Source organism: Micromys minutus (assembly GCF_963924665.1).
Source record: "Micromys minutus genome assembly, chromosome: 17".
In the NCBI taxonomy this organism is placed as follows: domain Eukaryota; kingdom Metazoa; phylum Chordata; class Mammalia; order Rodentia; family Muridae; genus Micromys; species Micromys minutus.
In genome coordinates this window covers 25,001-51,787 of record NC_137952.1, presented here as the reverse complement: position 1 = coordinate 51,787, position 26,787 = coordinate 25,001, and the positions used below count along the sequence as shown (strand labels likewise).

Genomic DNA, 26,787 nt, shown 5'->3' with positions numbered 1-26,787 from the left:
TCTCTCTGGGTAAGGCCTCTGTCTCTGACAGTAGGCCTCGGTAACCAGTCTGGATTTTGGCTCAACCCCCGTGGGCTCTCCAACTAACCTGTCGTGTGTCTCAGTCTCACACCTTTTCCACACGGAGACCTGGAATCCTGCACTTGGATGTAGCCGGCCTTGACCTCCGACCTACTTCCTAGGAAGAAGCCAAGGTCTCTCACATCTGATAAGGTTTTAAATAAACAGAATGTGGACATAAACCTACAGTGTGGGTATCTCCATTGTCCATTGGGGCTGTGGGCGTGTCTTGAGGTTGTGGATTTCACTTCTTTAAGCTCCACTTGTTCTTATTATGAAGTGGGGGTCGTTGTTTCTCATAATAAGAGATGCTGAAAGCCGACACTGAGAGGCTTCTGAACATGGCAGTCATAGATGTGCGTGTGTATTCGTGTGTGTGCAAGCGCTGGTGATTGCTGTTAAATTAATAAGGCCTGAACGACCTTGGCTAAAGGTCGTTCTCTTCTACCCAATGTGCTGAACATCCTCCCCAAACGATTTAATTTTTGTTCTGATGGCATCTAAGGGTTTGAGCTTTATCCCTGTAGCTCTCTAGCTCTCTAGCTCGCTCTCTCTCTCTCTCTCTCTCTCTCTCTCTCTCTCTCTCTCAAATTTTAAGGTCTCATCAGCTCTGTCTCGTTGCCCGTCCTGCCTCTGTGATCAATCTAAAGGCTGAATACGGCACACATTTGCGGAAGATAAAAAAAAAAAAAACAAAAATATTGACGTCAGTATTTTACACACATGCAGGCGCGCGTGCGCACACGCACACACACGAATGTCTGAGTCCGAACGCTCCGGAAGCATGAGTCATGTGACTGTTTCCCAGCATGACTTTATTAGTGGCACCGCATCACGGGGCCCAGGGGCCCCACGGGGTCGTCGTTTCTCACTGCGGCCCGGGCGTCCACGGACCGGAAGTGCCGCTGTCCATCTAAGTACAGCATAGACTCTGAAAGACAGAAATTTGCAGCACAATGATGAGTGACGGTCTGCGCACAGTAGGGCAGCCGACGCTGCGCATGCACAGCCAGCCACAGGGACGCACTCTGGGGCTAGTGTTGCACACAGTTGTTGTTAAAGGACTAGGGTGACAGGGAGTGTAGCTCAGGGGCAGAACACACGTCATGTGAAGCACACACCACGCCTCACCTCCGTACGTCCTGGGGAAAACCAAGGGCACTTCTTTGTCGGACACGAAGGTGAAGTGGAAGACATTGGTGGTCACGTGGTCGCGGCTGCCCAGTGCGGCCACCTCGCTATGGACTCGGACTTGGATGTAGTTGTCCTGTGTGAAGCAGACCTGAAACATTCACGGGCGCGAGGTTTCCTCAGCCGCCTCGAATACCAGGGGCGGGGGGACGGGGGGAGTAGGTGGGGGCAGCCGTGGGAGAAACACGGGGGTTAAAAAGACAGCTTTTCTTTTAAAATAAAGTTGAAAAGACAAAAAACAACAACAAAAATCACTACTTTTCTAGACCCAAATGACAAAGAATAAAAAAAAAAAAAACTTTCCTCGCCCCTCATGACCCCGCCCACCTGTGAAGAAAGGAAGAGTAGCGATCCGACCTCGACGGGTTTCTGGAACATGATGTCATCGACGGTGACCACGTAAGGCCGGGAACCACTGTGGGGCAGGGCCCAGAATCAGGGTGAATTGCAAAATTCTGGTCTCAAATGTCCCCCTTAATCATTAATTATGAAAAATGAATGACGTAAAATAAGTGATCCGAAAGGGCGACGTAAAGGATGGGGAAATGGTCGAATCCAGCTACGGTGAGAATTAATTGAATTCATTAATTAATTGAAGCAAACGTTGGGGCTGGGTACGCTCTAAATATACAGTAGTAAAGTAAATAATGCGCACCCTTATCTAAGAATATATACCGAGAGTTTTACATTTTAAAAAACGTCATCAGAAGTGTTGTATTCAGCCTGTGAATTAAAAACCTACTTAAAAAATATGGGAAATACGGAAAAAGGAAAAAAGAAGTAATAGTGATTTTACAACGTCATCTCCTACGTTTGCCCCCCCCCCCCGTGCCGCCCCCACGCATGCGCACAGGACATGTGGTATGGTTCACAGCCGGACAGCTTTAAAAATGTCTCCTCTCAGCGGACCAGGTCAGTCGCTGCTGAGACGGAACCTGAGTCAGACCCACCCGAAGCTACAGGCCGTGGCCCACGCGAGCTCGTAAGCTTTCCTCATGAGAAAACCGCCAAAGATCCGGTTGAAAATGTTCCGCTCCTGCAAAACGTAAATTATTGATTTATTGTGAGTATTAATGTTAATCAATTATGAATCCTATAAAACAAATTATTAACTTATTATGCATATTTATAAAAATAAATGGGTATTAACCCTGTAAAACATAAATTATTTGTTTATTGTATTAATATTAATTACGGGCATTAATAAAAGTCTGTGGTTATCTTTATATAGGAAACAAAAAAACATCCCTTTAAGCGCATGTCAAGGGTCTGTCAAAAACCCAGCAAATGAATTCACAACACTGCTCACAAAATCTCAGACCTGAGGGTGACAAATATCCAGGCTCTTGAGTTTCGTGTCCTCCATCCACACGGCCTTAGGAGGCAGAACGCGACTCTGAAAGCTTATCGTCCTGCACAAGCGGAGGCGAATTAAATAAAAAACGTCACGCCGTGTTTGCACGTTAAGAGGACTCAAGCATGTTCTCCCGCCACCTTAATGGACAACCGAGAGCCATCCTGACGTACTTTGGGTCCAGGGTGCTGAGAAACAGCTCGTGGATGACATTCCTCTCCACAGGGCTGGGGGCCACTTTGAGTAGCGACGCGGTGCTGAAGGCTACCCTTCGGCTCTTGTTCACTGAGGCAAGGAAAAATTGAAATAAAAGACAAATTTAAATAAAAAGTAAAAAGGTGTCTACAGTGCCTTGTGACCTACAAAGTATTTCTGAGATTCAAAAATTCCCACCAGGATAATGTATGCGAATACCCACAGGAAGGCCAAGGTGATCACGCAAATTTTCTAGACATGGAGCTGGGACATAGGCGCTTTCCTTACACGCACAGGGCCCTGGGTTTCAAACCCAGCACCACACACACACATACACACACACACACACACAAACCAAAAAAAAAAAAAAAAAAAAAAAACTTAATTTTTTCCCACTGAGTATTCTTTTTCTTTTAAAGACATCAACGTATCTACCAATGTATTTATTGTCAGGTTCTGAGGCTGGGACTCCCTATGTCTCTCTGTCTGTCCTGGAACTCGCTCTGTAGACCAGGCTGGCCTCCAACTCAGAGATCCGCCTGCCTCTGCCTCTGGCTTCCAAGTGCTGGGATTCATAATTTATTTTATCTTTATGTACATTGGTATTTTGATCTTTTGTATGAGGGCATCATGAGGCCTGGGACTGGAGTTACAGACAGCTGTGAGCCGCCACCACATGGCTGGGATTCGAACTCCAGACCCAGGGGAGAGCAGGTGGTGCTCTAACCACTGAGCCCTCCAGTCTGAGTATTTTTCTTTCAGATAAAAAATTCTATCAGTAAATGGCTCTGCATCCATGCACACCCTGGCGGGACAAGGCAGATTCAATGAAATTTAAAGAGTTCATGACATTAGGAGGGAAGAGAGGGTAGTGGGTGGGGAGGGAAGAAAATAAAGAGGGATGGGGGGAGGACGACTTTACCGGCATGCATGTATGAAATTCTCAATCAATAAAAATGAAAAGATAAAAAGTGCTTCACTTAAAACTGTGCCACTAAAAAAACTGTTCAGAGCACGAGGCCCATGGGATGAAATATAATTAATTAATTTTCCTATAAAAATATATATTCCTGGTACGGGTAAAACATCTGACTATTGTAAGAAATACATATAGTCCTCAATCATCCTTTCAGTAATAAATTATACATAAAATATATATGTAATAATATAATATATAATAAATAAAGCTTAAAAAAGAAAACTTAAAAAATATTTTTTATTTCACTGTAGAGAAATTAACGTACGTTCTCCTTGCGCGAAAAGCTCTTCTTCCTCTTTATTTTCAGGAACGAGGGGGTTCACAAAGGCCGGACTGAGGGAAGAAATGGGAATTTCATGTCATTGGCTAATCCATCGGGTCTCTAAAAAAAGTGCTCAGACAGACAGACTGACGGACGGACAGGCAGTAAAAGTACATCGCGTTAAGGAAAATGAGGCAAATACAAACTTGAGGCCTACTGAGTGTCCCTCTGGGGCCACGAACCCACTGTGTTTACTCAGAACATAACGTACGCAGTTAATAAATAAAATATCTGCAGTTTTTCTCTTTTTTAAATTTAAAATCCGCGGGTTCTCTAGAAAGATGACACCACTTCCGGTCTTAGTTCCTCGGAAGTTTCCCAAAGGTCGGGATTATTACCCCCTGTTTTCTGAGTCGCGGGCCACCATGACGAAGGTCGCGTCCAGGACAGGCCGGAATTTATCATCACTGTGCAGCTGAAGGGCAAAGGGAAGAAAGACAGAGCTGTGAGACAGAGTCCACACTATACCTGCGAGTATGGCTTCAAAGGTCAGATCCCTAAGAACTAAAGTGCTCCAAGTCTAAGGTTTATCCAGACGTCAAAATTAAAACTTTCGGCTACCTCTTGGAAAACAGACAGAGGCAGAGAGACAGAGAGAGACTGAAAAGACTGAAAAAAAACTTTCCAGGGTGTTAAATGACAAAGCTTTGAGGGGAAACCCAAAGTAAAAAAGAAGAAAATGAAGGCGGTAGACATGGAGGACGCCAGATGCCACCCAAAGCTACAAGTACAATAACACTGTAAAATCGCGACTGTAACTAAAGTGTAGAGTAACTGTAACAACGATGAGCGCAACATAGAAACCACGTGATCTCAGCCACCCACATGCCTGTCCAGCCCCAATCTTACACACACACCTGGAACATCTTCATCTTCACCTCCATGGACGTCTTTCCGACCCAGCTCACATGGCCCGTGAACTTCACGTCCCGCTCCGGGCTCAGGCTGTGTTCGCTCAGATCTGCAACATACAAGTTCAAGACCGGTGCACCCGGTGCCGGGACGCCACACTGTGGGAAAAGCTGCTGTTTTCCTCCAGATTTCTTATCTTTAAAATAAAATTTGGCCTATGAAACAAATTTAAATGTATTTCCAAAAACTAGAGACAGTGCAGAGGCTGTTAAGAAAAAAAAAAAAAAAAAAAGGGAAACAAATTTAAATGTATTTCAAATGTATTTTAAATGTATTTTTAAAAACCAAGAGAAGATTTAGAGGCTGTTAAGAAAAAAAAAAAAGAATCAAGTAAAATTCTTTGACCTAACTATGTACATACCGCATTATATTCGACTTCCGTATATTCATTAAAACAACCGGGGACCGTCTTCCCTGATCCCAATAATCGTCGACTATGATGAAAAATCTAAAATATTACTGAGAAATCTAAAATAACTGAAAAAAATCTAAAATAATTACTGAAACAAACTGAAATATCATCTAAAATTACAGAAAAATCTAAAATGACTGAGGAAGTTAAGGACGCACAGGCGCTGGTCTCTGCTCACCGATCTTGTCCACCAGGACTGTGACAATTGACAGAGGCGACATCTTGGCCGAGGGATTCCGGTTGTGCAGGTAGCACACGAGAACTGTAGGATGGGGGTTGGTGAGGGGGCAAGAAAAGAAAAATCATTTATTCCACTTGAAATTTTGTCTTTGACATTCACAGTGGAATAAGTAAATGAATAATAGTTAAAAATATTCAACAAGACATTTTTTTTAAAAATATGAACACATATAATAAGTGAATTTTTTAAAAAATCAGAAAACATAAAAAAGGAAACACAAGAAAAATCATTTTATTTCTTCCACTTAAAATTTTCTCTGATGTTCAGAATAAAAAAGAAAAAAAATATTTTCTCCAACTTGAAGTTTTTAATATACATGGAATAATATAAATAAAATATTTAAAAAACATTTCTTAGAAAAATGATCACATACAACAAATAAATGTAAAGAAAAATCAGAAAAATAAAAAATATATACACAAATACAAACATATGTGTACACACGCAAACCCGGTACCTCCTAAGCTGTCTAGGTCCTCAAGGATCCTTCCAAACCTGCCAAAATAAGCAAAACACGGATTAAACGAAAATCACAAAGATTTTTTCCCTTAAAATTCCATCATGCACCTTGAGATAAGACAATGGCTCTAAAAACGATGGCTGTGACCCTCGCAAGACCCTCTTGCCAGACCGAAATAATACACATTGAATACACGTTAAGTACACGTGAAATACACGTTAAATGCACGGCCCACAGAGTTTTTCAGCCATATTTCACGGTCGTCGTTTTGAAAGAAAAATTAAAAAATTAAAAATTAAAACCGAGTGGCCATAGTGAATACGATACGATGACAATAGTGAATACTCTGAATAGTGAATAATCAATGGCCAATAATCAAGAAACCAGCCTTAGCATCTGAAGTACACATTACGTGTGTATTTTCACACACAATAATTGATGACCGATAATCGATCAATAATCAATGACCAATAATCAATAAACCCGTGAAGGGATTTAATGTGCACATTACATGTGTGTCACACAGTCAATAATCGATCAATAATCAATGAACAATAAATGATCAATGACCAATAATCAATGAACCCGCGTTGGAGTTTGATGTGCACATTACGTGTAGTAGACACGGTGGACAAGGCGTCACCTGACTGTGTTTTGGACGGTCAAGTACTTGTCCCGTAGTTCGGGGTCGGTGCCCAGAGGCAGCAGGACCTCGACGTAGCTGTCCTTCATCCTCCTCGGGGGCAGCGCCTTCTGGGACTCCGCCAGGAAACCCTGAAGCGACTTCCTATCCTCCATGGCCTTCACGTGGTCTCTGGGAAGAGAAGGGGAGGCTCCTCGTACAAGAGCCGAGTGACCTCAGCGTGACCCCAGTGTGACCCGGAAGCACCTACCTCCAGACGGTGGAAACGCCCACGATCTCCCGCAATTTTTCTCGCACTGAAATGAGAGGCCAACTTGACACCACGTAAGAAGGTGCATTGTGGGACGGCAGGGGACGGGTTTTCCCTGTTTTTTTTTTTTTTTTTTTTTTTTATGTTTGTGTGTTTGGGGACACATGTATGTCTCCATGTTCTCTGTCTCCTCCCTCCCCTATCTGAGGTCACTACCCAGGCGTGTGAGTCACCTCTACACAGGAAGTGGAAACAAAGACAATGCTTCGTCCTCCAGCCCCAGGAACCGAGGCACTTTCTCACTCTGGTTCTCACCCGAAGTGTGTGCGTGGCAGCCTTCATCACTTTTATGTTTGTGAAAGGCTTGACATGTGTGTCTCGTGTATGATAAATGTATGTTCAAGGATGGACACTGTGATCCGGAGCTGCAATCCACCCGACACACGCACGCGCGCGCACACACACACACACACACACACACACACACACACACGGTGATCGATTAGGTGTAAATCTTTAACACGGGTGTTTCACGGTTGCTAAACCGTCACCCTATGTGCAGCTCTCAAGGCCAACAGGCGTTTTTTTTCTCCATCAAGGACACACAAAACAACAACACCCTGCTCGCCTTCACGCATGTGTAGGGGTTGACACATCCCATGTCGAGATTCTTGCGCCAGGCCTCGGCCGCGTGTCAGGAGCCATTTGCTCCGGGTCCACAGCCTGTAAAACGGGAGGAAGCACACACTTAACACATGCTTAACAGTTAACTCGCTTATCGCTGTGGGTTTGTACCCCGTGTGTTCTCTCATTTCTTTTGTGTGCGTGTGACACGTGCAGTGCTAAGAGCATGGTGAAGTGGGGTTTTCGACCAGCACTTCTTAAAGGTGTGGCTGTGTGTGTGTGGTGCAAAATATTTTTAAAAAACGAAATATTAAAAAAAAAAAAAAAAAAAAAAAAAAAAAAAAAAAAAAAAAAAAAAACGGAAACATTTGTTAGAAAGGCACCGCCAGGCCGGGCGCATTCGGAGCTTTGGGGAAAACCGGCCACACCCCGACTCCAGCCACGCCCCTGGGTGAGCGCAGGGATCGGAATTTGGCGGCGTTTTCCCGGCAGGGCCCGAGTCTGGGCCGCGCTTTCCTTCCCAGCCCGACATCCGGGACACCGGGGATATCCGGCATCCCCGCCACCTGCCCCGGGACATCCGGGACCCCCGCCACCTGCCCCAGTACATCCGGGACCCCCGCCACCTGCCCCGGGACATCCGGGACACCTACAGCATCGCCGCCCGCTCCATGGCACCGCGCTGCCGGCCTGAAGAACCAGACGCCACGGGGCGGGGCTGCGCTGAAATGGACTCGTGACGCAGGAGCGTGAGCCCGCCTCCCAACCAACCCCGGGAAAGGAGCCACGGGGCGGGGCTACCGCCTAGAGAAGGGCAGGTCCTGCTGTTTGATTGGTGGACAACTGGAACACGCCCCGTGCTGTCACTGCGCTCATTTCCCCAGAAGTCCATAGAGGGAGACAGGAGAATGCCCGCCACTTAGAGGCCGACCTGGGCCGCGGTGAGATTTATTCAAGATCTGCCTGATGATGGCGGCATCGTGAGTTCGGGGCCTCGCGTACCGAAGTCCGTGTATTCGAACCCCCGATACCCCACACCAAAAAACAGGAGGCGGAAAAAATAAGTTTTCCGAGTTATGCGTGATGACGTCCTGTGCGTCTCAGTTGCGTCTCAGTCTCTTCTCCTGAGCGCGCACGTGCGGAAAATAAAAGCGGCCGGGACACGGAGGGGAGAGTCTCAAACTCTGAAGCCTGTGCTTGGCAGTGAGTTCAAAGCCTCCACGCAGCAGGGAGGCTCTCAAGACGCCTGACGGAGGGCGGCGTGTGTCTCAGAGTCAGCGGGGTTGTGGCTTGCGTCCCTGCGTCCCGGTCCCAATGCCGAATGCGGGGTGTAGACTAGTGTCAGTTGGGGCTGTGGGCGTGGCCCCAAAATCCACCGTAAGTCACTGGAAATCAACCCCAACGCCCTCCAAAAGCAACAGTGCGCTACGATAAATACAACAAAGTAAAGTCAACATTTATGTCCCACCCCAAATAGGTTTTGTTTAGAAGGGTTTATAACTTTTGGAAATGGTTCCCTCGTCCTATCACGAATTCTGAGAACTTTTTAAAACTTCGCTCAGCAACTTGAAACCCCACAAGACAGACGTTTTAAAATTTAAAATAAACACTATCATCAGTTTTCTAAGTGCCCCTTTTTCTCCTTCCTACGATTTCTACATTTTTATTTAATAACATTTACACTTTGATTTAATAAAATATGTCCCCAGATCTCACACCCCAGACCAGGTGATTACAAACAAGATGGACAGCACCAACAACATGTCTTCCTTCACATCACTGAATTTCACATATTTTTAGTTTAATAAAAATTTACACAAGGTAACACAATTGTAAAAAAAAGAAAGAAAGAAATGATGTCTTGAACTTGAGATGACGTGGAAAAGTATGAATGTCTGACTTCAAATGGAACAGATTTGATAAAAACAAATTTCATGAACCAGTGACAAGGCTCTGGGTGTTAAAGGCACACAATCCGACAACTGGAACAACATCCCAGGGACCTCTGTCGCACGCGCGCACACACACATGTGCGAACATAGTTTTATAAACTGAGAATATAAACTAAAAACTAATGGCTAAGGAGCCTGTGCTAATGAGGTAAAATCGTGATGTTCAGATGTTCAGAATGTGTTATTCACATATTGTCAGTCCTTTGCTTACCTCCACCCTTTCCTCCCTCCCTTCTTTATTGGCTTATCTCATTTACCTCCCTGTAATGATGCATAAGATCTTACAGTGCATCTCTCTGCTGACACTGTGCTGCTGAGGATATCATGGGCTTTGTGTCAGAACAGATTCTCTCTCGTAGTTTTATGCACAGTGCTGCTTTTTAGAAAAATCATCCCAGGTTCATTCACTAGCCTCCCTTTGAATAGCATTGGGGATCTTTCACTATCATATGCACTGTATTGTGTTAAAAGGGTACTGAATATCGATCACAGGTTAGTGGCTTCCTCTGGTGCTACCTGGCCAAGTTAGGTATGGGGAGGGGACTATGGTGGGTCAGCTTGGAACTTGCTAGAGGCTTTTCTTTGTACTCTTTCTTCAAAATTGGTTTTGTGTTTTTCAGCTTAGCTGTGTGTACTTTCTAACTTACCTATAGGTCAGTGAGTCTCTGCATAGAAAAAGCCCCAGAAGAGAAAAAATGTATAGTTCTGGGCAGCAGAGCATGGCTTAGTCTCATATCTTTGTTTACAGCATAGGTCTCACTAACTCCACATACTACAGAAAAGGTGCTAGGACACAGCAATCTTTTTATGGGTGTGTGTGTGTGTGTGTGTGTGTGTGTGTGTGTGCAGGCATGTACTCTTTTGTGTGTCTACGTATATGTAAGTTCACTTGCTCATATATCTTAAATGATGATAGCCATCAACTTTTTGCAAAAAAAGTACTGTCACTTCACTGTGCACCCACCAAACATCAAACGCAGTGTGTCACCATTCTGCACAAACAGGTCCCTAGAATTGATGGGGAAAAGCATTGTAACATCAGATTTTCAAGTACTTGTAGAGACAAAACTATTCGTCTTCTTAGAAATTCTTTGCAGGAAACCAGAGGACTGTCTAACAAGGTGGTAAGGAGCAGGCTGCTCTATAAAAATCCATGTGCCTGAGAGATAAGAAAAGCTGGCCAAGGGCTCTTGTCCCTTTTCTGCTCTTGATAAATAGTGACTGGCCACTGGAAGGTCAGGTGTCTCAATATATATTCTCAGCCTCCTTGTTTGTTTTCCTCATTGCCTGCTAAAAGATTTTTTTTTACAGCTTTCCATAAGATTGACTCACTTATCCTTGGCCTTGTAATTTTGCCTGGATTTTATTATTTGAAAGACTGTGTTGCTTGGAGTTGCATCTGCAATGAGAAGATGCACCTAGCTCTGCTGAGGTTCATTAGCTGGTCTGCATCTGACAGACCCATAGGCTCCTGATTATCTAAAGCACTCACCCTGTGTACAATCTGTATCACTCTGTAATTGCCTTTACCCAAAATCAGCCTCAAGGTGGCCTGGGAGCAATGAGGACCCTCATACATACACCATGAAGCCCTGAATTCTAGTTGAGAAAATAAAGGTGAAAATTGTGTGGTTAATTTGTTCCTCATAGAGCCCAGTAGGTCAGGAAAGAGCTGAACCTACTGCCTCAGAGTATTGGCATCTAGTCTGTGAAAGGCTCGCCCCTGCCCTTCCTGATCCAGGGACCAGGAAATCAACATTGAGCCCTCTGTTCCCAGCCAGCGGCTTTGGGGCTCAGAACAGGGCTCAGACTATCCATCACCAGGAACAGTGGAGATCCAGTTACTCAGGCCATGTACAAGGGAAAGGTGAGAACCAATCACTGACAAGAAGCAAGAGGAAAACAAAAGAGCGTACCCCTGGGAATCTAAGAAAACCTGGCAACACTAGAACCCAGCTCTCCCATCACAGCAAACAGCAGAATGTTAAATACTCCAGAAAAAGAAGACTCAGATCATAAGAAATCCTACCTCAAGATGATGCTAAAGATCCTAAAACAAGAACGGGAGGAAAAGCATAAAGAATTAGAAGCTTTTAAAGAAAAAACAAGAAAAACACTCAAAGAACTCAAAGAACTAGAAGAAAGGAGAACCAACAAGATGAAGAAATGGAACAAGTAATTTAAAACGGAAATGGACACAATAAAGAAAACACTAAAAGAGACAACCCTAGAAGTAGAAATCCTAAAAAAGAAATCAGGAGTCACAGAGGAAAGCATTTCCAACAGACTACAAGAGATGGAAGAGAGAATCGTGGGGGCCAAAGAGAACATTGAAATCATAGCCAAAACAGTCAGAGAAGATGCAAAAACCAAAATGCTCCTAACCCAAAATGTCCAGGAGATCCAAGACACAATGAGAAGACCAAACCTAAGGATAATAGGAATAGACAAGGAAGAAGAATATCAACTAAGAGGCACAGTAAATATCTTAAAGTAAATTGTAGTAGAAAACTTTCCTACCCTCATGTTGAGATGACCACAAGCATAAAAGAAACCTACAGAACTCCAAATAGGTTGGACCAGAAAAGAAAATTCTCCTGACACATAATAGTCAAAACACCAAGTGCCCAAAGCAAAGAAAGAACACTAAAAGCAGTAAGGGAAATAGGTCACGTAACATATAAAGGCAGACAATCAGAATCATACCCAATTTCTCAACAGAGACTATGAAACCTAGAAGAGCCTGGACAGACATAATGCAGACCCTAAGAGAGCACAAGTGCCAGCCCAAGCTCCTATACCCAGCAAAACTATCAATCACCATAGATGGAGAGATGAAGATATTCCAAGACAAATCTGAATTTACACAATATCTGACCACAAACCCAGCACTACAACGAATTATAGGTGGAAAACCCAATACAATGGGGGGAACTACATCCTAGTAAAAACAAGAAAACTCCTAAGCAAGAAAACCAAAAGAAGAAAGAGACACAGACACACCTCAACTTACAAAAGCAATAATAGCAGGAAACAGCAACCACTATTCTTTGATATCTATTAATATAAATGGACTCAACTCCCCAATAAAGAGACATAAGCTATGAGATTGGATACATAAACAAAACCCAGCATTTTGCTGCATACAGGAAACTCATCTCAGAGACAAAGACAGACACTATCTCAGAGTAAAAGGTTGGGGAAAAACCACCAAGCAAAGGGCCCCAAGAAGCAAGCTGGATTAGCTATTCTAATATCGAATAAAGTAAATTTCCAAGCAAAAGTTATCAAAAAAAGATAAGGAAGGACACTTTTTACATATTACCATCCTCAACAACAGAAAAACATCTTGGGGAATCACTATCCCTGACCACAAGCTATATTACAAGGCAATTGTGCTAAAAACTGCATTGTACTGTTACAGAAATATGCATGTGGATCAAAAGAATAGAATAGAAGATCCAGAAATGTGCCCTCACGTGTAATATGGTCACCTTATTTTTGACAAAGGAGCTGAAAACAATCAATGGAAAAAGGACAGCCTATTCAACAAATGGTGATGGTCCAACTGGCACTCAGCATGCAAAAGAATGAAAATAGACCCTTTCTTATCTCCTTGAACAAAGCTCAAGTGCAAGTGGATCAAAGATCTCCACATTAAAGAAGGTACACTGAAGCTATTAGATAAGAAAGTAGGTAAAACCTTAGAACCCATAGGCACAAAAGAAAATTTCATGAACAAAACACCAATGGCTCAAGCTCTAAGGTCAAAGATTGACCAATGGGACTTAATGAGATTGCCAAGTTTCTGTAAGGCTAAGGACACTGTCAGGAAAACAAAACAGCAGTCAACAGAGTGGGAAAAGATCTTTACCAACCCCACACCAGATAGAGGCCTAATATCCAAGGTATACAAAGAACTCAAAACGGTAGAAAGCAGAGAATCAAACAACCCTATTAAAAATGGTCTACAGAGCTAAACAAAACATTCTCAATTGAGGAACATCGAATGGTTGAGAAACATCTAAGGAAGTGCTCCACATCTTTAGCCATCAGGGAAATGCAAATCAAAACAACCCTGACATTCAACCTCACACCTGTCAGATTAGCCAAGGTCCAAATCTCAGATGGCAGCAGATGCTGGCAAGGGTATGAAGAAAGATGAACACTTCTCCACTGTTGGTAGGGTTGTAAACTGATACAACCGCTCTGGAAATCAGTCTGGCGATTCCTCAGAAAATTGGACATAGCATTACCTGAAGATCCAGCTATTCTATATCTGGGCATTTACCCCTTAGACATTCCAATATACAACAAAGATACATGTACCCCAATGTTCATAGCAGCTCTATTTATAATAGCCAGAAGCTGGAAAGAACCCAGATGTCCTTCAGTAGATGAATGGATACAAAAATTGTGGTACATTTACACAATGGAGTACTACTGAGCTATCAGAAACAATGACAATGAAATTTTTAAGAAAATTGATGAACAGAGAATATCATCTGGAGTGAGATAACCCAGTCACAAAAGAACAGAAATAAATATGAAGTCACTGATAATGGGATAGTAACCCCAGAAAGCTCTGAACACCCCAGAAACAACTCACAGCCTTAGTGAAGTTTAAGAAATAAAAAACAATAATACATTATGCTCAATCCTTACACACCAAGAAAACTTCACTAATTCCAGGTTCCATCCGGCTTTACATGTACTTTTTGCTCATTGTAAATGTAAGACCTTAATGCACACTATCAATCCTTTGAAAAAAGAAAACATACTATGGAGCACCATCTGTGTCTCTCTCCAGTTAACCTTGGGAGAGGTGACAGGAAGTAGGTATAAGGACTGCGCCTGACAAGTGACTTTCTTGATATATTCATTTCAATTTGTTTTCATGTTTTTTCTTCAAAAATAACAATTTGTTCTTTTAACACCTTTTAAAAAAAGAAAATGAAAAAAAAGACAATAAATTTCATGTGTGCTTATAAAAATGTCATAATTAATAAGAATTAAATATCAATGACTACCATGGCAGAACACTTCCAGAAAACTTGAATGCTGATAGCTGAGAATGTGATCAAACTTATTCTCCAAATTTCTCCATTCTTAATAGAATCTGATTTCACTCAACAGTAGTAGCAAAATTCTGTGTGCCTTCTTCCATAATTATCTCATAGACAAAGACTCCTAAGAAGTAGTAATCATCTTGAAAGATGGTTACTAAGCTTTGTGAACAACAGTTAGGAGAAATGCATGTTGCTCCAATTATTTAAGCCTCACTACTGTGAATAGAATGAAACACACACATACACGTGTGCATGTGTATGCATGCACATGCAAGTGCACACACACACATACCCCTTTGCTTTGGACTACAGGGAAGGCTGGAACTGACCAGTGGTTGGCCCCTGGTTATGACACAGAAAACTGCTTCTGAACTAAAAATACTTTTCAGAGGTCAACGATAAAACCACACTAAGGTGATGCCGCTTTAGAACATGGTATAATAGTTATGAAATGGAAGTCTTTCCTTACTCATAGTAAGAAAGATATGAAAATTAGACTGTGTTTATCTGATGCAATGTATTATGTTTGCATTCAGTTTTCAACAGGCAACTAGAAGTTTTAAGTTCAAGCCATCATAATGATTTTTATTCAGCTTGGAAGATACCCCCATTTGAAGCTTGTGAATTATGTTGAGGAATATAATCTAGACAAATTTGTTAAGAGGAAAAATGTATAGAGAGATGAAAAAAGATTTATTATTTGATTATACTCTTCCTGTCCTTCAGACAGACCAGACAATGGTTTCAGATCAGATTAGAGATGGTTATGACCCACCATGTGATTGCTGGAAATCAAACTCAGGACATCTGGAAAAGGAATTGGTGTTCTCAAACACTGAGCCATCTTGCAGCACTTAGAAGACAGAGGCAGGCAGATGTCGGCAAATTCAAAACCAGCCTCGTCTACAGAGCTAGTTCCAGGTCAGCTACACAAAAGAAACAGCATCTCCAGGAAAAAAAGAAAGAAAAAATGAGAAAAAATTTACTTTATTTATACAAACAGGTACCCAAATGTGTATATGTGCACCAGCATATTAACTAAAAGGGCAACTGTTGCCACAGCTCCTATGCTAGTCTCTGTACTGCCAACTGTCCCTTGGATCTCTTCCTCTAATCCACTGTTAACTCATTCCTTCATATTGCAAAATAATATGTTTTGTTGTTTATATTTTCAGACACATTTTCTCTGTTTAGCCCTGGCTGTTCTGACTCTCTGTAGACTAGGCTGGCCTGGAAACCAGTGAACGGCCTGCCTCTGCATCTTGAGCACTTGGATTAATGGTATGTGCCAGCATGCTTATTTAAAAATTAACTAGTGGCTGGGTGTGGTGGCATATGCATTTAATTCCAGAGACAGAGACAGAGGCAGAAGCAGAAGCAAGAGAATCTTTGTGAGTTCTAGGCCAGACTGCTCTACTCAGGGAGTTGAAAGACCTGGGCTTCAAAGTTGTTGTTGAGATAGAATCTTAGGAATGTGACTCTGGCAGTCTTTGAACTCTGAGCTCTCCCAATTATATGCATGTCCTAAGCAGCAGAGTGAAGTCTTCACCTTCACTGAGCACAATTGGGTGCCATTAGTGTTAATCTCCAGGTGTTATTCTAATTATTTTGTAACCCAAACTCTTTCTCATCAGTGTCACAAAACCTCTTTCAAAAAAGAAGGAAACCTGAATTTTAGGGAACAGGCAGAGCTCCAATACTTCAAAAGCTCACTCTAGCATTTGTATCCTATGCTGCAGTAAAATGGTAACATCTGGTGGTGATAATGCCAGGACTCAGGAGAGAGGGGTTGGAGGATCTTGAATTTAAGGTTATTTTTTGGTTACATTCAGTGTAGCAAAAGCTACACATCGAGGTTGGGCTACAAGACACCCTGTCCCAAAACTATATTAGAACCTGTCTAACATAAAACACAGGAATGTGAGTGATCCCCAGATTCGAAAGCTAGACACTTTAAGGCTAAGCCACCAGTCGCCAGCACCAAAATCTATGGACAACCCCAATTCTGAGGGGCACCTGGGACCATAGCTCAGAAGCACACATGGAAGACTTCCAGTTTGGGAGGGATTCATGCAGTAACTATTTAGTTGCCAGTTCTCTAGCTCAGCTGCTTGTCAGCCCCAAATCTGTTCTTCGTCAAGGCTCTAGTACCCCTAAATTGCATCCAGTTGTGCTCTGAACTCACCCTGCACCTCGCTCTGATGAATCTGCCATTCTCCATGAGAGTTCCTCACACATGAAGCCCCACTGTGAGCCCACTAAATACTGCTGGGGAAGGGGTGTGATTAGCATAGCACCTGCCTCTCTCAGCTGTAGAACATTTGGCTTTATAGTAGGCAATGTTGTGCATTGTAGAACTTGAACAGTATCCCAGCCTGGGCCTGTGAAGGACCATTGACACGCATACTTTCTGTTTTTCTTTCTTATCCTAAGAAATATACACTATCAAATGTGAAATAAAATCAGTCAAAAACTGAAGAACAAAATCCAACTGGTTTGCCTGCAGGCAGGTCTATTTATTTGCTTGGTTGGTTTGTTGGCTGATGTGTGTGTGTGTGTGTGTGTGTGTGTGTGTGTGTGTGTGTGTGTGTGTGTTTTCAGGAAGTGTGGTGGCTTAGTGCCTATACAAGCCCAAGCACAAGAAATAAATAAGACCTCTGAAACACAACTCCTGAGTGGGCCCTAGCTAAGCCATGGAGATACACACACACACACACACACACACACACACACACACACAGACACACACACACACACACACACAAAGATAAACCCTGTCAGAAGACTAACATGCCTTCATGATCGATTTCTATAGGCAATAGTACTAGAGGAAAGATACATCTCTAAAAATAAAAGCCAGGACTTTATCTGATTTGTTTTGTTGTACCTCAACATAGGATTTTTCTTTGTATAGCCCTGGGAGCCCTGGAACTTGCTCTGCAGACTTGGCTAGCTGCAAACTCACTGAGGTCCATTCTCCCTGCCTCTGCCACACACACAGCCAGACAAAAGCTAGAATCTTTTTTTCTATCCCTTCCTTATTTCTTTTCAATATGTATGTGTGCTCTATCTAATGCCCATATGCATGTATACCTGCCTGCCAGTAGAGGGCACGAGAACCTAGCAGGACACACCATGTGGCTTTCTGAGAATCCAGGTTTCTGATTTTTTTTTTTAAACGTGAATTCTAACACAGAGGGTAGGTATCTGCCTCTGGCTCTTCTAGTGCTGCTTAAGGCTCACTGTAAATCATAAAGTTGTGTATCTTTTATCCTAAAACAAGATGATCAAGGTGGGATAAGAAGCCCGGTTTGGGATTAAACATTTCTACAGCATAACTGTGTGCTGTTTGTCCTTCACATGACTTGAGACAGGGGTGGGGAGGCTCCTAAGACATAAATCTGAAACAGTACAGTGGATCATTTTGACCGTGTGGGTGGGGTGTGGATGACTAGAGTTTGTCTGTTTGACAAACTAAAGTTTATTTCTCTGAGTGTAGAACTCATTCTCCTGGAGTTCAGATTCTCTCTCTCTCTCTCTCTCTCTCTCTCTCTCTCTCTCTCTCTCTCTCTCTCTAGAGACCAGAAATTAATGAAATGCACTCTTCCACCCAACTTCCTTGTCTCTCTTGAACCCAAGCATGACCATTTGTTTCACCTTCCTGGTTCTGTCACTCGGGTTTGCATTGACCTCACCAAGATGGAAACTGACTGACTGACTCCATCAAGATGGAAGAGGCCTTCCATGTGACCTGCCATTCCAGGTCGCTTTTGTTTCTCCACTCCCCAGCCTCAAGGGACCCAGTTTGCATGTGCAAAATATGGGGAGGCAACCAAAAGCAGCCAGAAGCCGCATAGCATCCACAGCCACATGGTTTCCTCCCGCTTTCCTTCACTACATTTTTATTCCAGACAAATAGATCATTTTAATTTTTTCTGTTATTTTTAATTAATACACATAATAGAAGATAAACATAATCAGCCATCCTGAAACTCCTTTTCGGTAACTTGGTCTGTAGACTAAGCTAGCTTCCAATTTACAGTGAACCACCTCCCTCTGCCACCACCACTACTGCCTGGAGGAATCATTTAAAAAAATGGTAATCTTAGCTTTTTATAGTAGTGTATAACTTTTTTCCAGCATCTGTATAGTAGAGGCAGTCTCTTACAGGTTTGAGGCCAACCTGGTCTACAGAGTGTGTCCAAGACAACCAGGAGGTCTGCTATGTCTTCCTCTGCCACCCCCCAAAGCTGCAGACGGATATGAGGGGGTTCTGTATGGGTATGGGAGGGAGAGAGGAAAGGAAGGAAGGTGGGAGGGAGGGAAGGAGAGAGAGAGACAGAGACAGAGAGAGACAGAGAGACCTATAGACATTGTAAACTGAGAAAAACTTAAAGCAATTAAAAAACGGTAGGACTGTTGTCCACAGAACTTTTGATTTTTTTTTCCAAGCACCATCTAAGGGTAAATTTGTTAATTAATTTTCAAAACACGGAGGGTAGTCAGAGACCAGGATTATTTACTACACTGTTCATATTTCACAGAAAATATAAGTACAAATATTAGAGTCTGACACTGTCTTCACCCGATGAATGTATTGAAAGTGGATGAAGAACACAAGAAATTCACAATCCCAATCCATGCCAAAACAATCCCTAGTGATGCGAATAATGAAGCCAAAATAGAACTCTAGAACTTGTTATTCAGAGACAATATCTTAGTATCAGTCCAACAAGAAGTTGAATACCATCTAATTTCTGCAGAAGTGCCAACTTTCTGTGAATGTACCATGCACTGGCAGGGTTCAAAAAAGAAAAAGAAGAAGAAGAAGAAGAAGAAGAAGAAGAAGAAGAAGAAGAAGAAGAAGAAGAAGAAGAAGAAGAAGAAGAAGAAGAAGAAGAAGAAAGTGGAGGAGTAGGAAGGGTGAGAGGGAGGAAGAGAGGAAGAGAGACAGAGACCGAGACAGAGAGACAGAGAAACAAAAAGAATGGAATAAAAAAAAGAAAGGAAGAAAAAAACAGGCTGACTTAGGAGGTAGATTAGGTTTATTCTAGATGTCATTTCTCTGTGTAGCCCGGATAGGGACACATACAGATACACACAGAAAGATACACTGGCAGGCAGGCAGGCAGGCAAGCAGGCAGCCAGGATACTTGTTTGCCTGGTTTATTGGTTGGTTGATTTTGTTCTTTTTTTTGTTGTTCTTGATGTCATTTTAGTTTGTTTGTTTTTGTTTATGTTTTTAGTAAGTGGGGCCTACGCCCTACACAAGCCTGGACACCAGAAATAAATAAGTAAAGATCTCTGATACAGATTTCTGATGTGGGCCCTAACTCAGCATGGACACAGCCAGACAGACAGCCAGACTGACATACAGACTGACAGCCAGCCAGCCAGCCAGACATATATCCAGTGTGTGTGTGTGTGTGTGTGTGCAATTATCTTTTTAAAGATTTATTTATTTTTGAAATGAATAAAAATTTTAAAAAAGAACAGATGGTAATGTTAGAATATATTTTTAATATATTTTTTATCTTATGTATTTGAGTACATGGTAGCTGTCAGACACACCAGAAGAGGGGAGGCAGGGGTGGGGACATAGGATTCCATTACAGATGGTTTTGAGCCACCACGTGGTTGCTGGGAATGGAATCTGGGATTTCTGGAAGAGCAGTCAGTGCTCTTTACTGCTGAACCCTCTCTCCAGCCTCATCCATCCCCATCCTCCCACACGCCCAACCAATGTATTCCCTTTAGAGGGCACATGTACATTTGAAACAATTTCAACATCTTTCCAGCCGTGTCACCATAGCATACTTTGGAGGAGAGGTTAGGTAAATCTGCAGCACTGAATGCTACAGAGCATTGGAGAGGTAGGGATCAGAATAATTTAATAAGCCAGGAGGTATTTTCCTGAAAATGAGATGGTGGTAGTGGCTGGCCTGGATCAAGGGCATAAGAAAGGCAGAAATCCCAATATGTTGGTATTGTTGTTGTTCCTCTTGTTAAGAACACTGGTAGCTGGTCTTTCTGCAATATATCCTCTTGTCTTTAGAGATCTTTCACCCACTGTGAAACAGCAGAAACAGGCTTTCTGGGGAAGAAAACATGTCCCTGGCAATGCCTGTGTGCCCATGCTGAAGGAGGTGTGGGAAAAGGACAGAAGAGAGGCCTGTAGGTGAGGTGTGTGTGGGGGGGGTCTGTCTTGCTGATCCCCCTGACCACACCTGTGCACTGACTGCAGCTACACCTGGCTGTCTGGCCCCTGAAAAGCAGATGGCAGCACGGGTATGTGCAAACAGAGCGTGTCACACCCATCCCTGATTTATAGTCACCATCTTGTTTTCTGTCTCTAGGTCTCTCTCTGCTCTGTCTCTCTGTCTCTCTGTCTCTCTCTCTCTCTCTCTCTCTCTCTCTCTCTCTCTCTCTGTGTGTGTGTGTGTGTGTGTGTGTGTGTGTGTTTGTGTGTCTGTGTCTTTGTTTCCAACCAAAGAGCCAATGTCCACCCCATTGCTGCCTTCCCTTTTTTCTTAGTTTGTATGGTTTATTCTAGTTAATTATATCTGTATCTTTTATTTTCCTCTTTGTTTCTTGAGTTGAGTCAGGGGTCATTCTCTGCATGTTGATCTGGAAGTCAGTACCTCGGTCAGGCTTGACTGCTGGCCTTCAGCTCACAGAGCTGCCTTCAGAGTGATGGGAGTAATTAAAGACATGCACACTTGGCTCTCTTTCATTGTAGAATTAGCTTAATTTCAATTTTTATTCCTGCCTGAGAGGGAGTTATGGAGAGAGAGAGGAATAGAGGGAGGGTCAGAGAGGTAGAGAGAGAGAGAGAGAGAGAGAGAGAGAGAGAGAGAGAGAGAGAGAGAGAGAGAGAAGCAGAGAGAGAAGCAGAGAAAGAAGCAAAGAGACAGAGAAGGAGACTTGCTTGTAGTGTATAATGCAATTTCATCACTAATTGTGAGCATGTCTGCCATATTGGCTACTATTTGGTTGGGATGTGGAGTGGGTGTCCTTCCTACACTTCTATTTCATGAGCTAGAGGCTACTTAAACTTACCTCTAAAACAGTCCATTTTAAGATTAATTCCAGTATGGAGGACAAGGTGAGGCATTTTAATTATAACATTCAATTAGATCTGGTCTGTATGTGCGAGGAAAAATTCTGTTGATTGGGTAGTGCTGGGATTAGGCGTGTTCACCACCAGAACCAGCTGAATTCATCACAGTGCAGGGGAAGGGAAAGAAAAGAAAAAAGAAGAAAGGAAAGAAAAAAGTTTTCTATATACACAAGCAATCATAATTTATTATAGTGTTCCCTTTGTGTTGTATGGATTTCACTTTGCTTTATTAAGCAAGTTTTACACAGTACTATCTCCAAAGAGGATCCAACAGCCTCTTTATGTAATGTGTATGTGTGTGTGTGTGAGAGAGAGAGATGTAGCGCACTGGAGCACGTGCATGTGCACACATGTGCTTGCTCGCTTGCTTCCTATTGGTTTCAAAACCCAGGAAGGGCCTGCCTGGCTGAAACAGATCTAAACACAGTTCTTTTATGGGAATATGGAAACCAGTCCAAAGTCACTAGTATCAAAAAAGAAAAAAAGAAAGAAAAGCCCCCAACTCCACCCCTAAAAGAGACCCCACAACACAACAGAAAACCTTTAATAACTGCAAGTGTTCCTTTTATGTAAATCTATCCACTCCCACTACCCAGCCAGCTAGGTCGGTAGTATTCAGTTCTGTCCCAGATGGGCTTATGTAGGTTAAACATAAAGGGAGACCACCTATCCATCAATACTAGGTAGGCTTTCCAACATATATAGCTGCTCTCAGGGAAGTATCAGACACTCAGGCCAAAGTTTGGTCAGTGTCTAAATAAATAAATAAATAAATAAATAAATAAATAAATAAATAAATAAATGAACAAGGCAAAAATTAGGCAGGGGATACACATGTCTATGGTTTTAAGATGCTTAATTTATTCACATCTGCCTAAATAAATATTGAACATTAGTTATAAATACCAGGGCTGGATAGATGGATGGGTAATTAAGAGCTGAGGCTTTGCCCTTCCAGGGGTGGTCCTGAACCCAGCAACTAAATGGTAGCTCCTAAACCTCTGTAATGCCTTATTCTGGTGTGTCTGAAGACAGCTACAGTGCATTCATAGTTTAAAAAAAAGCATTAGAAATAACAAGTCATGTAAATATGGTTCAGATTCTGCCAATTTAGTAATCCCTGAGTTGTCAGAGTGAGGTCAGGTGACTCTTCCTCTTTCTCTTAGGGTGTGTTATCAACTCCATTACCATTTGCAAAGCTAGGCAGGCTGGAGCAATGTGGGCCTGAAAGCAAATAGTTCATAAAGAGACAAAGATGTGCCTTATAGACAAACAAACAAGTGGAAAACTTCATGTATTTATTTTATTGAGTGTACTTTGGAAGAGGGAAAATGGGTGGGTGAAAATGAATGAGGCAGGGAGGGAGGAAGGATGATCTCCTCATCAGTCCAAATGGGCTGATTCATAGTCTTGGGGTGTTATCTGAAAAGAGACTTTAGTTCTGGCCTCCTTCTTTCTGATTCCTCAAAAGGCAGTCTTGGAACCCTGCATGGACAGAAAGGAAGGGAAATTGTGTCAGGTAGAAGCCAGTGAGACTGAGCAAATATATGTCTGTTAATCAAAGTAAAGCTGAGCCGAGCAGAGCAAACTCAAACACCAAACAGCTAGGTAAGTGCCTATGGGATTTTTTTTTTCTTGTTTTTGTTTTTGTTTTGCTTATTTTTTTTTTTTAGAGTTGTTGTTCAGTCAGTTGCAGGAGCCAGAGCAAGATGGACCTAAGAGAGGACAGTGAGTTAGTTGTCAGACTCTGACACTGAAATGATCACTCACTGATTTCACACAGAAATCTCTCTACATACCCCAGGAAATCACTGTCTAGATCAGACTATCCTCAGGTTAACAGCATTCCACCCACCTCTGTCTTCTTCCTGAGTGATGGGATTAATGGCATGTCTACAACCAGTTTATTATTTATTTAAAACAGGAGGGTTTATTGAGTTTCTTTGGTTTTCTTTAGGCCACCATATTTTAAGTTTTAATCATTTTTTTAAATCAATATCATTCTTTTTCTGGAACTTCAAGAAATGTTCTTGTTTTCAAGTATCTGTTCTGCCAAACTGACCCAGTCTATACAGCGACGTTCTAGACAGCCAAAAATACATGAAGAGATATTTCACCACCTTCTAATTTCTGTAACATATACAAAACTCTGAAAACAGCTCATAGTAAAATGAACTGTATGAGTACATTGATTGTTTTACTTTCTTATCCTAAGAACTAGGGGTGTACCCTAGTTAAGACATGATGAAATACTCAAACACACACACACACACAATATCCCCCCCCCACACACACAAAGATAAACCGTGACATAAGATCAACATTCCTTCAAGAAAAATTTCTACAGGCAATAGTACTAGAGGGAAGATATATCTCTAAAATTAGAGCCATGACTTTTTCTGCTCTGTTTTCTTTTACCTCTACGTAGGATTTCTTTTGTATAGCCCTGGGAGTCCTGGAACTTGCTCTCTAGACTTGGTTAGCAGGGAATTCTTGGAGGTATATTCTCCTTGCCTCTGCCATCCACACAGCTACACAAAATGTAGAATCTCTTTTGTTCTTCCTTCCTACCTTCTTTTCTACCTTTTTCCCCCTTGCTTCTCTTCTTTCTTCATTTCTTTTCACTATGTATGTGTTCTCTAATGCCTGTATGCATGTATACCTGCCTGCCAGCAGAGGGCACCAGAACCTAGCAGGACACACCATGTGGCTTTCTGAGAATCCAGGTTTCTGATTTTTTTTTTTTTTAAACGTGAATTCTAACACAGGGGGTCGGTATCTGCCTCCGGCTCTTCTAGTGCTATTTAAGCTCACTGTAAATCATAAAGTTGTGTATCTTTTATTCTAAAACACAATAATCAAGGTGCAGTATGAAGTTCATTTTGGAATTAAACATTTCGACAGCATAACTGTGTTCTGTTTGTCCTTCACATAACTGAGGGCAGGGATGTGTAGGCTCCTAATACATGAATCTGAAATAGTACAATGAATTATTTTGACCATGTGGGTGGGGTGTGGATGACTAGAGTTCATCTGTTTGACCAACTAGAGTTTATTTCTGAGTGTAGCACTCACTGTCCTCGAGTTCACATTCCCTCTCTCTCTCTCTCTCTCTCTCTCTCTCTCTCTCTCTCTCTCTCTCTCTCTCTCTCTCTCTCTCTCTCTGTGTGTGTATGTATGTATGTGTGTGTGTGTGTGTGTGTGTGTGTCTCATTTCAAGTGAGGAGTCAATGGCAGACTAGTGCTTGCTCATCATATATAAGCCAGGCCACCCCATTACTGCCTTTCCCTTTTTCTTTGTTTGATTTATTCCAAGTTAACTGCATCAATGTCTTTATTTGACTCTTCATTTCTTGAGTTGAGTCAGGGGTCTCTGAACTTAAATCTTATAAAGGGGCTTTAGAATGAGAAACTAAGATCAGAATAGCATATAGAAAATACATTTTAGGGGCTGGAGAGATGGTTCCATGGTTAAAAGCACTGAATGCTCTTCCAGAAGTCCAGAGTTCCAATCCCAGCAACCACAGCATGGCTCACAGCCATCAGTATTAAGATCTGATGCCCTCTTCTATAAGTCTGAAGACAGTTACACTGTACTTATATATATTAAATAAATAAATAAATATTAAAAAAATACAAGTGATAGTATTATTTTGTAAAGGCTATTCATCCATTACCTCCCATTCAAATAAAAGAAAAGAAAGGAAAAATAAAACCATCAACTGCAAAATGTTACTTCTCTGCATATCCAAATACTCCCAGGTATGTATGTAGTGTTCAATTCTGTCCCAGATGGGCTATGGAAGTTATGGAAAAGGGAACTACTTATATGATCATATGATGTGTATATATAGTGTATAAAATTTAAAAATTATAAAATAAAAGAAAAAGTGGATATATAGAGACATGCCTGGTATTTTCAAGATTTGAAATTTCTTCGAAAGGTTTGTTTTAGTTTTTTAAAAGATATATTAGCTTTTATTTATAGGAGTACATACACAGCAGCTGTCTTGAGGCACAACACCAGAAGAATGCATCAGATCCCATTACAGACAGATGTGATCCAGCAGGCTGGTTGCAGGTGAAATAAACACAGGACCTCTGGCAGAGCAGTTGGTGCTCTTAGCCATCTTTCCAGCCCTTTACAAGCCATATTTACCTAAACATTAAAGATTAAATAGAAATAGCAAATTTTTTAACTGTGGCCCAGATGAGGCCTTGGAAATCCCTAAGATGGCTGTGTTGAGAAGAACTGAATGAAGTCTTCCTCTTTCTGTTAGGGTATGTTAGCAGCTCTATTAGCATTTCCAAAGAGATAGCTAAGTACCTATGTGTTATTTTTTATTTTTATTTTTATTTATTTATTTATTTATTTATTTATTTATTTATTTATTTATGTGGTTCAACAGTTTCAGGAGCCAGAACAGTGTGGACTTGAGAGAGGACAGTGAGTTAGTTGTCATTACTCACTGATTTTACTCAGTAACCTTGTATATAGCACTAGAAATCATGGTCTAGATCAGACTCTCTTCCAGTTCTCAGCATTCCACCCAACTCTGTCTCCTTTCTTAGTGATGGGATTAAGGGTATGTCCTCACCTTTTTTCATTATTTTTTCAACCCTGGAAAGGTTTTTGATTTTCTTTGGTTTTCTTTTAGCCTTCATTTTTAAATTTTGAATTGTGTTTCCTAAATAATCAACATAAATATCATTTTTTTGTTTTGAACTTCAAGAAATGTACTTGGTTTCAGATATCTGTCCTGCCAAACTGACCCAGTCTATATAGCGACTTTCTAGACAGCCAAAAATACATAAAGAGACATTTTACCACCTTCTAATTTTTGTAACATATACAAAACTCTGAAAACAGCTCATAGTAAAATGATCTGTATAAGTACATTGATTGTTTTACTTCCTTATCCTAAGAACGATACACCATCAGAGGTGAAATAAAATCTGTCAAAAATTGTTAAAAAAAATATTTGACTGGATGGCAGGCATGC

General features: G+C 41.9%; 1 protein-coding gene across 1 annotated transcript; it reads right to left on the bottom strand.

Moving 5' to 3' along the window:
• Positions 1–857: 857 nt before the first annotated feature.
• Positions 858–8,341, bottom strand: ACOT9 (acyl-CoA thioesterase 9). The gene is made up of 15 exons (XM_080931213.1): positions 8,297–8,341; positions 7,648–7,742; positions 7,020–7,065; positions 6,770–6,940; positions 6,124–6,161; positions 5,604–5,687; positions 4,959–5,062; positions 4,440–4,516; positions 4,045–4,112; positions 2,779–2,890; positions 2,573–2,663; positions 2,202–2,287; positions 1,579–1,666; positions 1,192–1,342; positions 858–991 (listed from the first exon to the last, which is right to left on the bottom strand). Exons 1-15 carry the CDS (start codon positions 8,314–8,316, stop codon positions 879–881), a joined length of 1,344 nt encoding a protein of 447 aa, XP_080787339.1. The 5' UTR covers positions 8,317–8,341; the 3' UTR covers positions 858–878.
• Between the last annotated feature and the right edge of the window lie 18,446 nt (positions 8,342–26,787).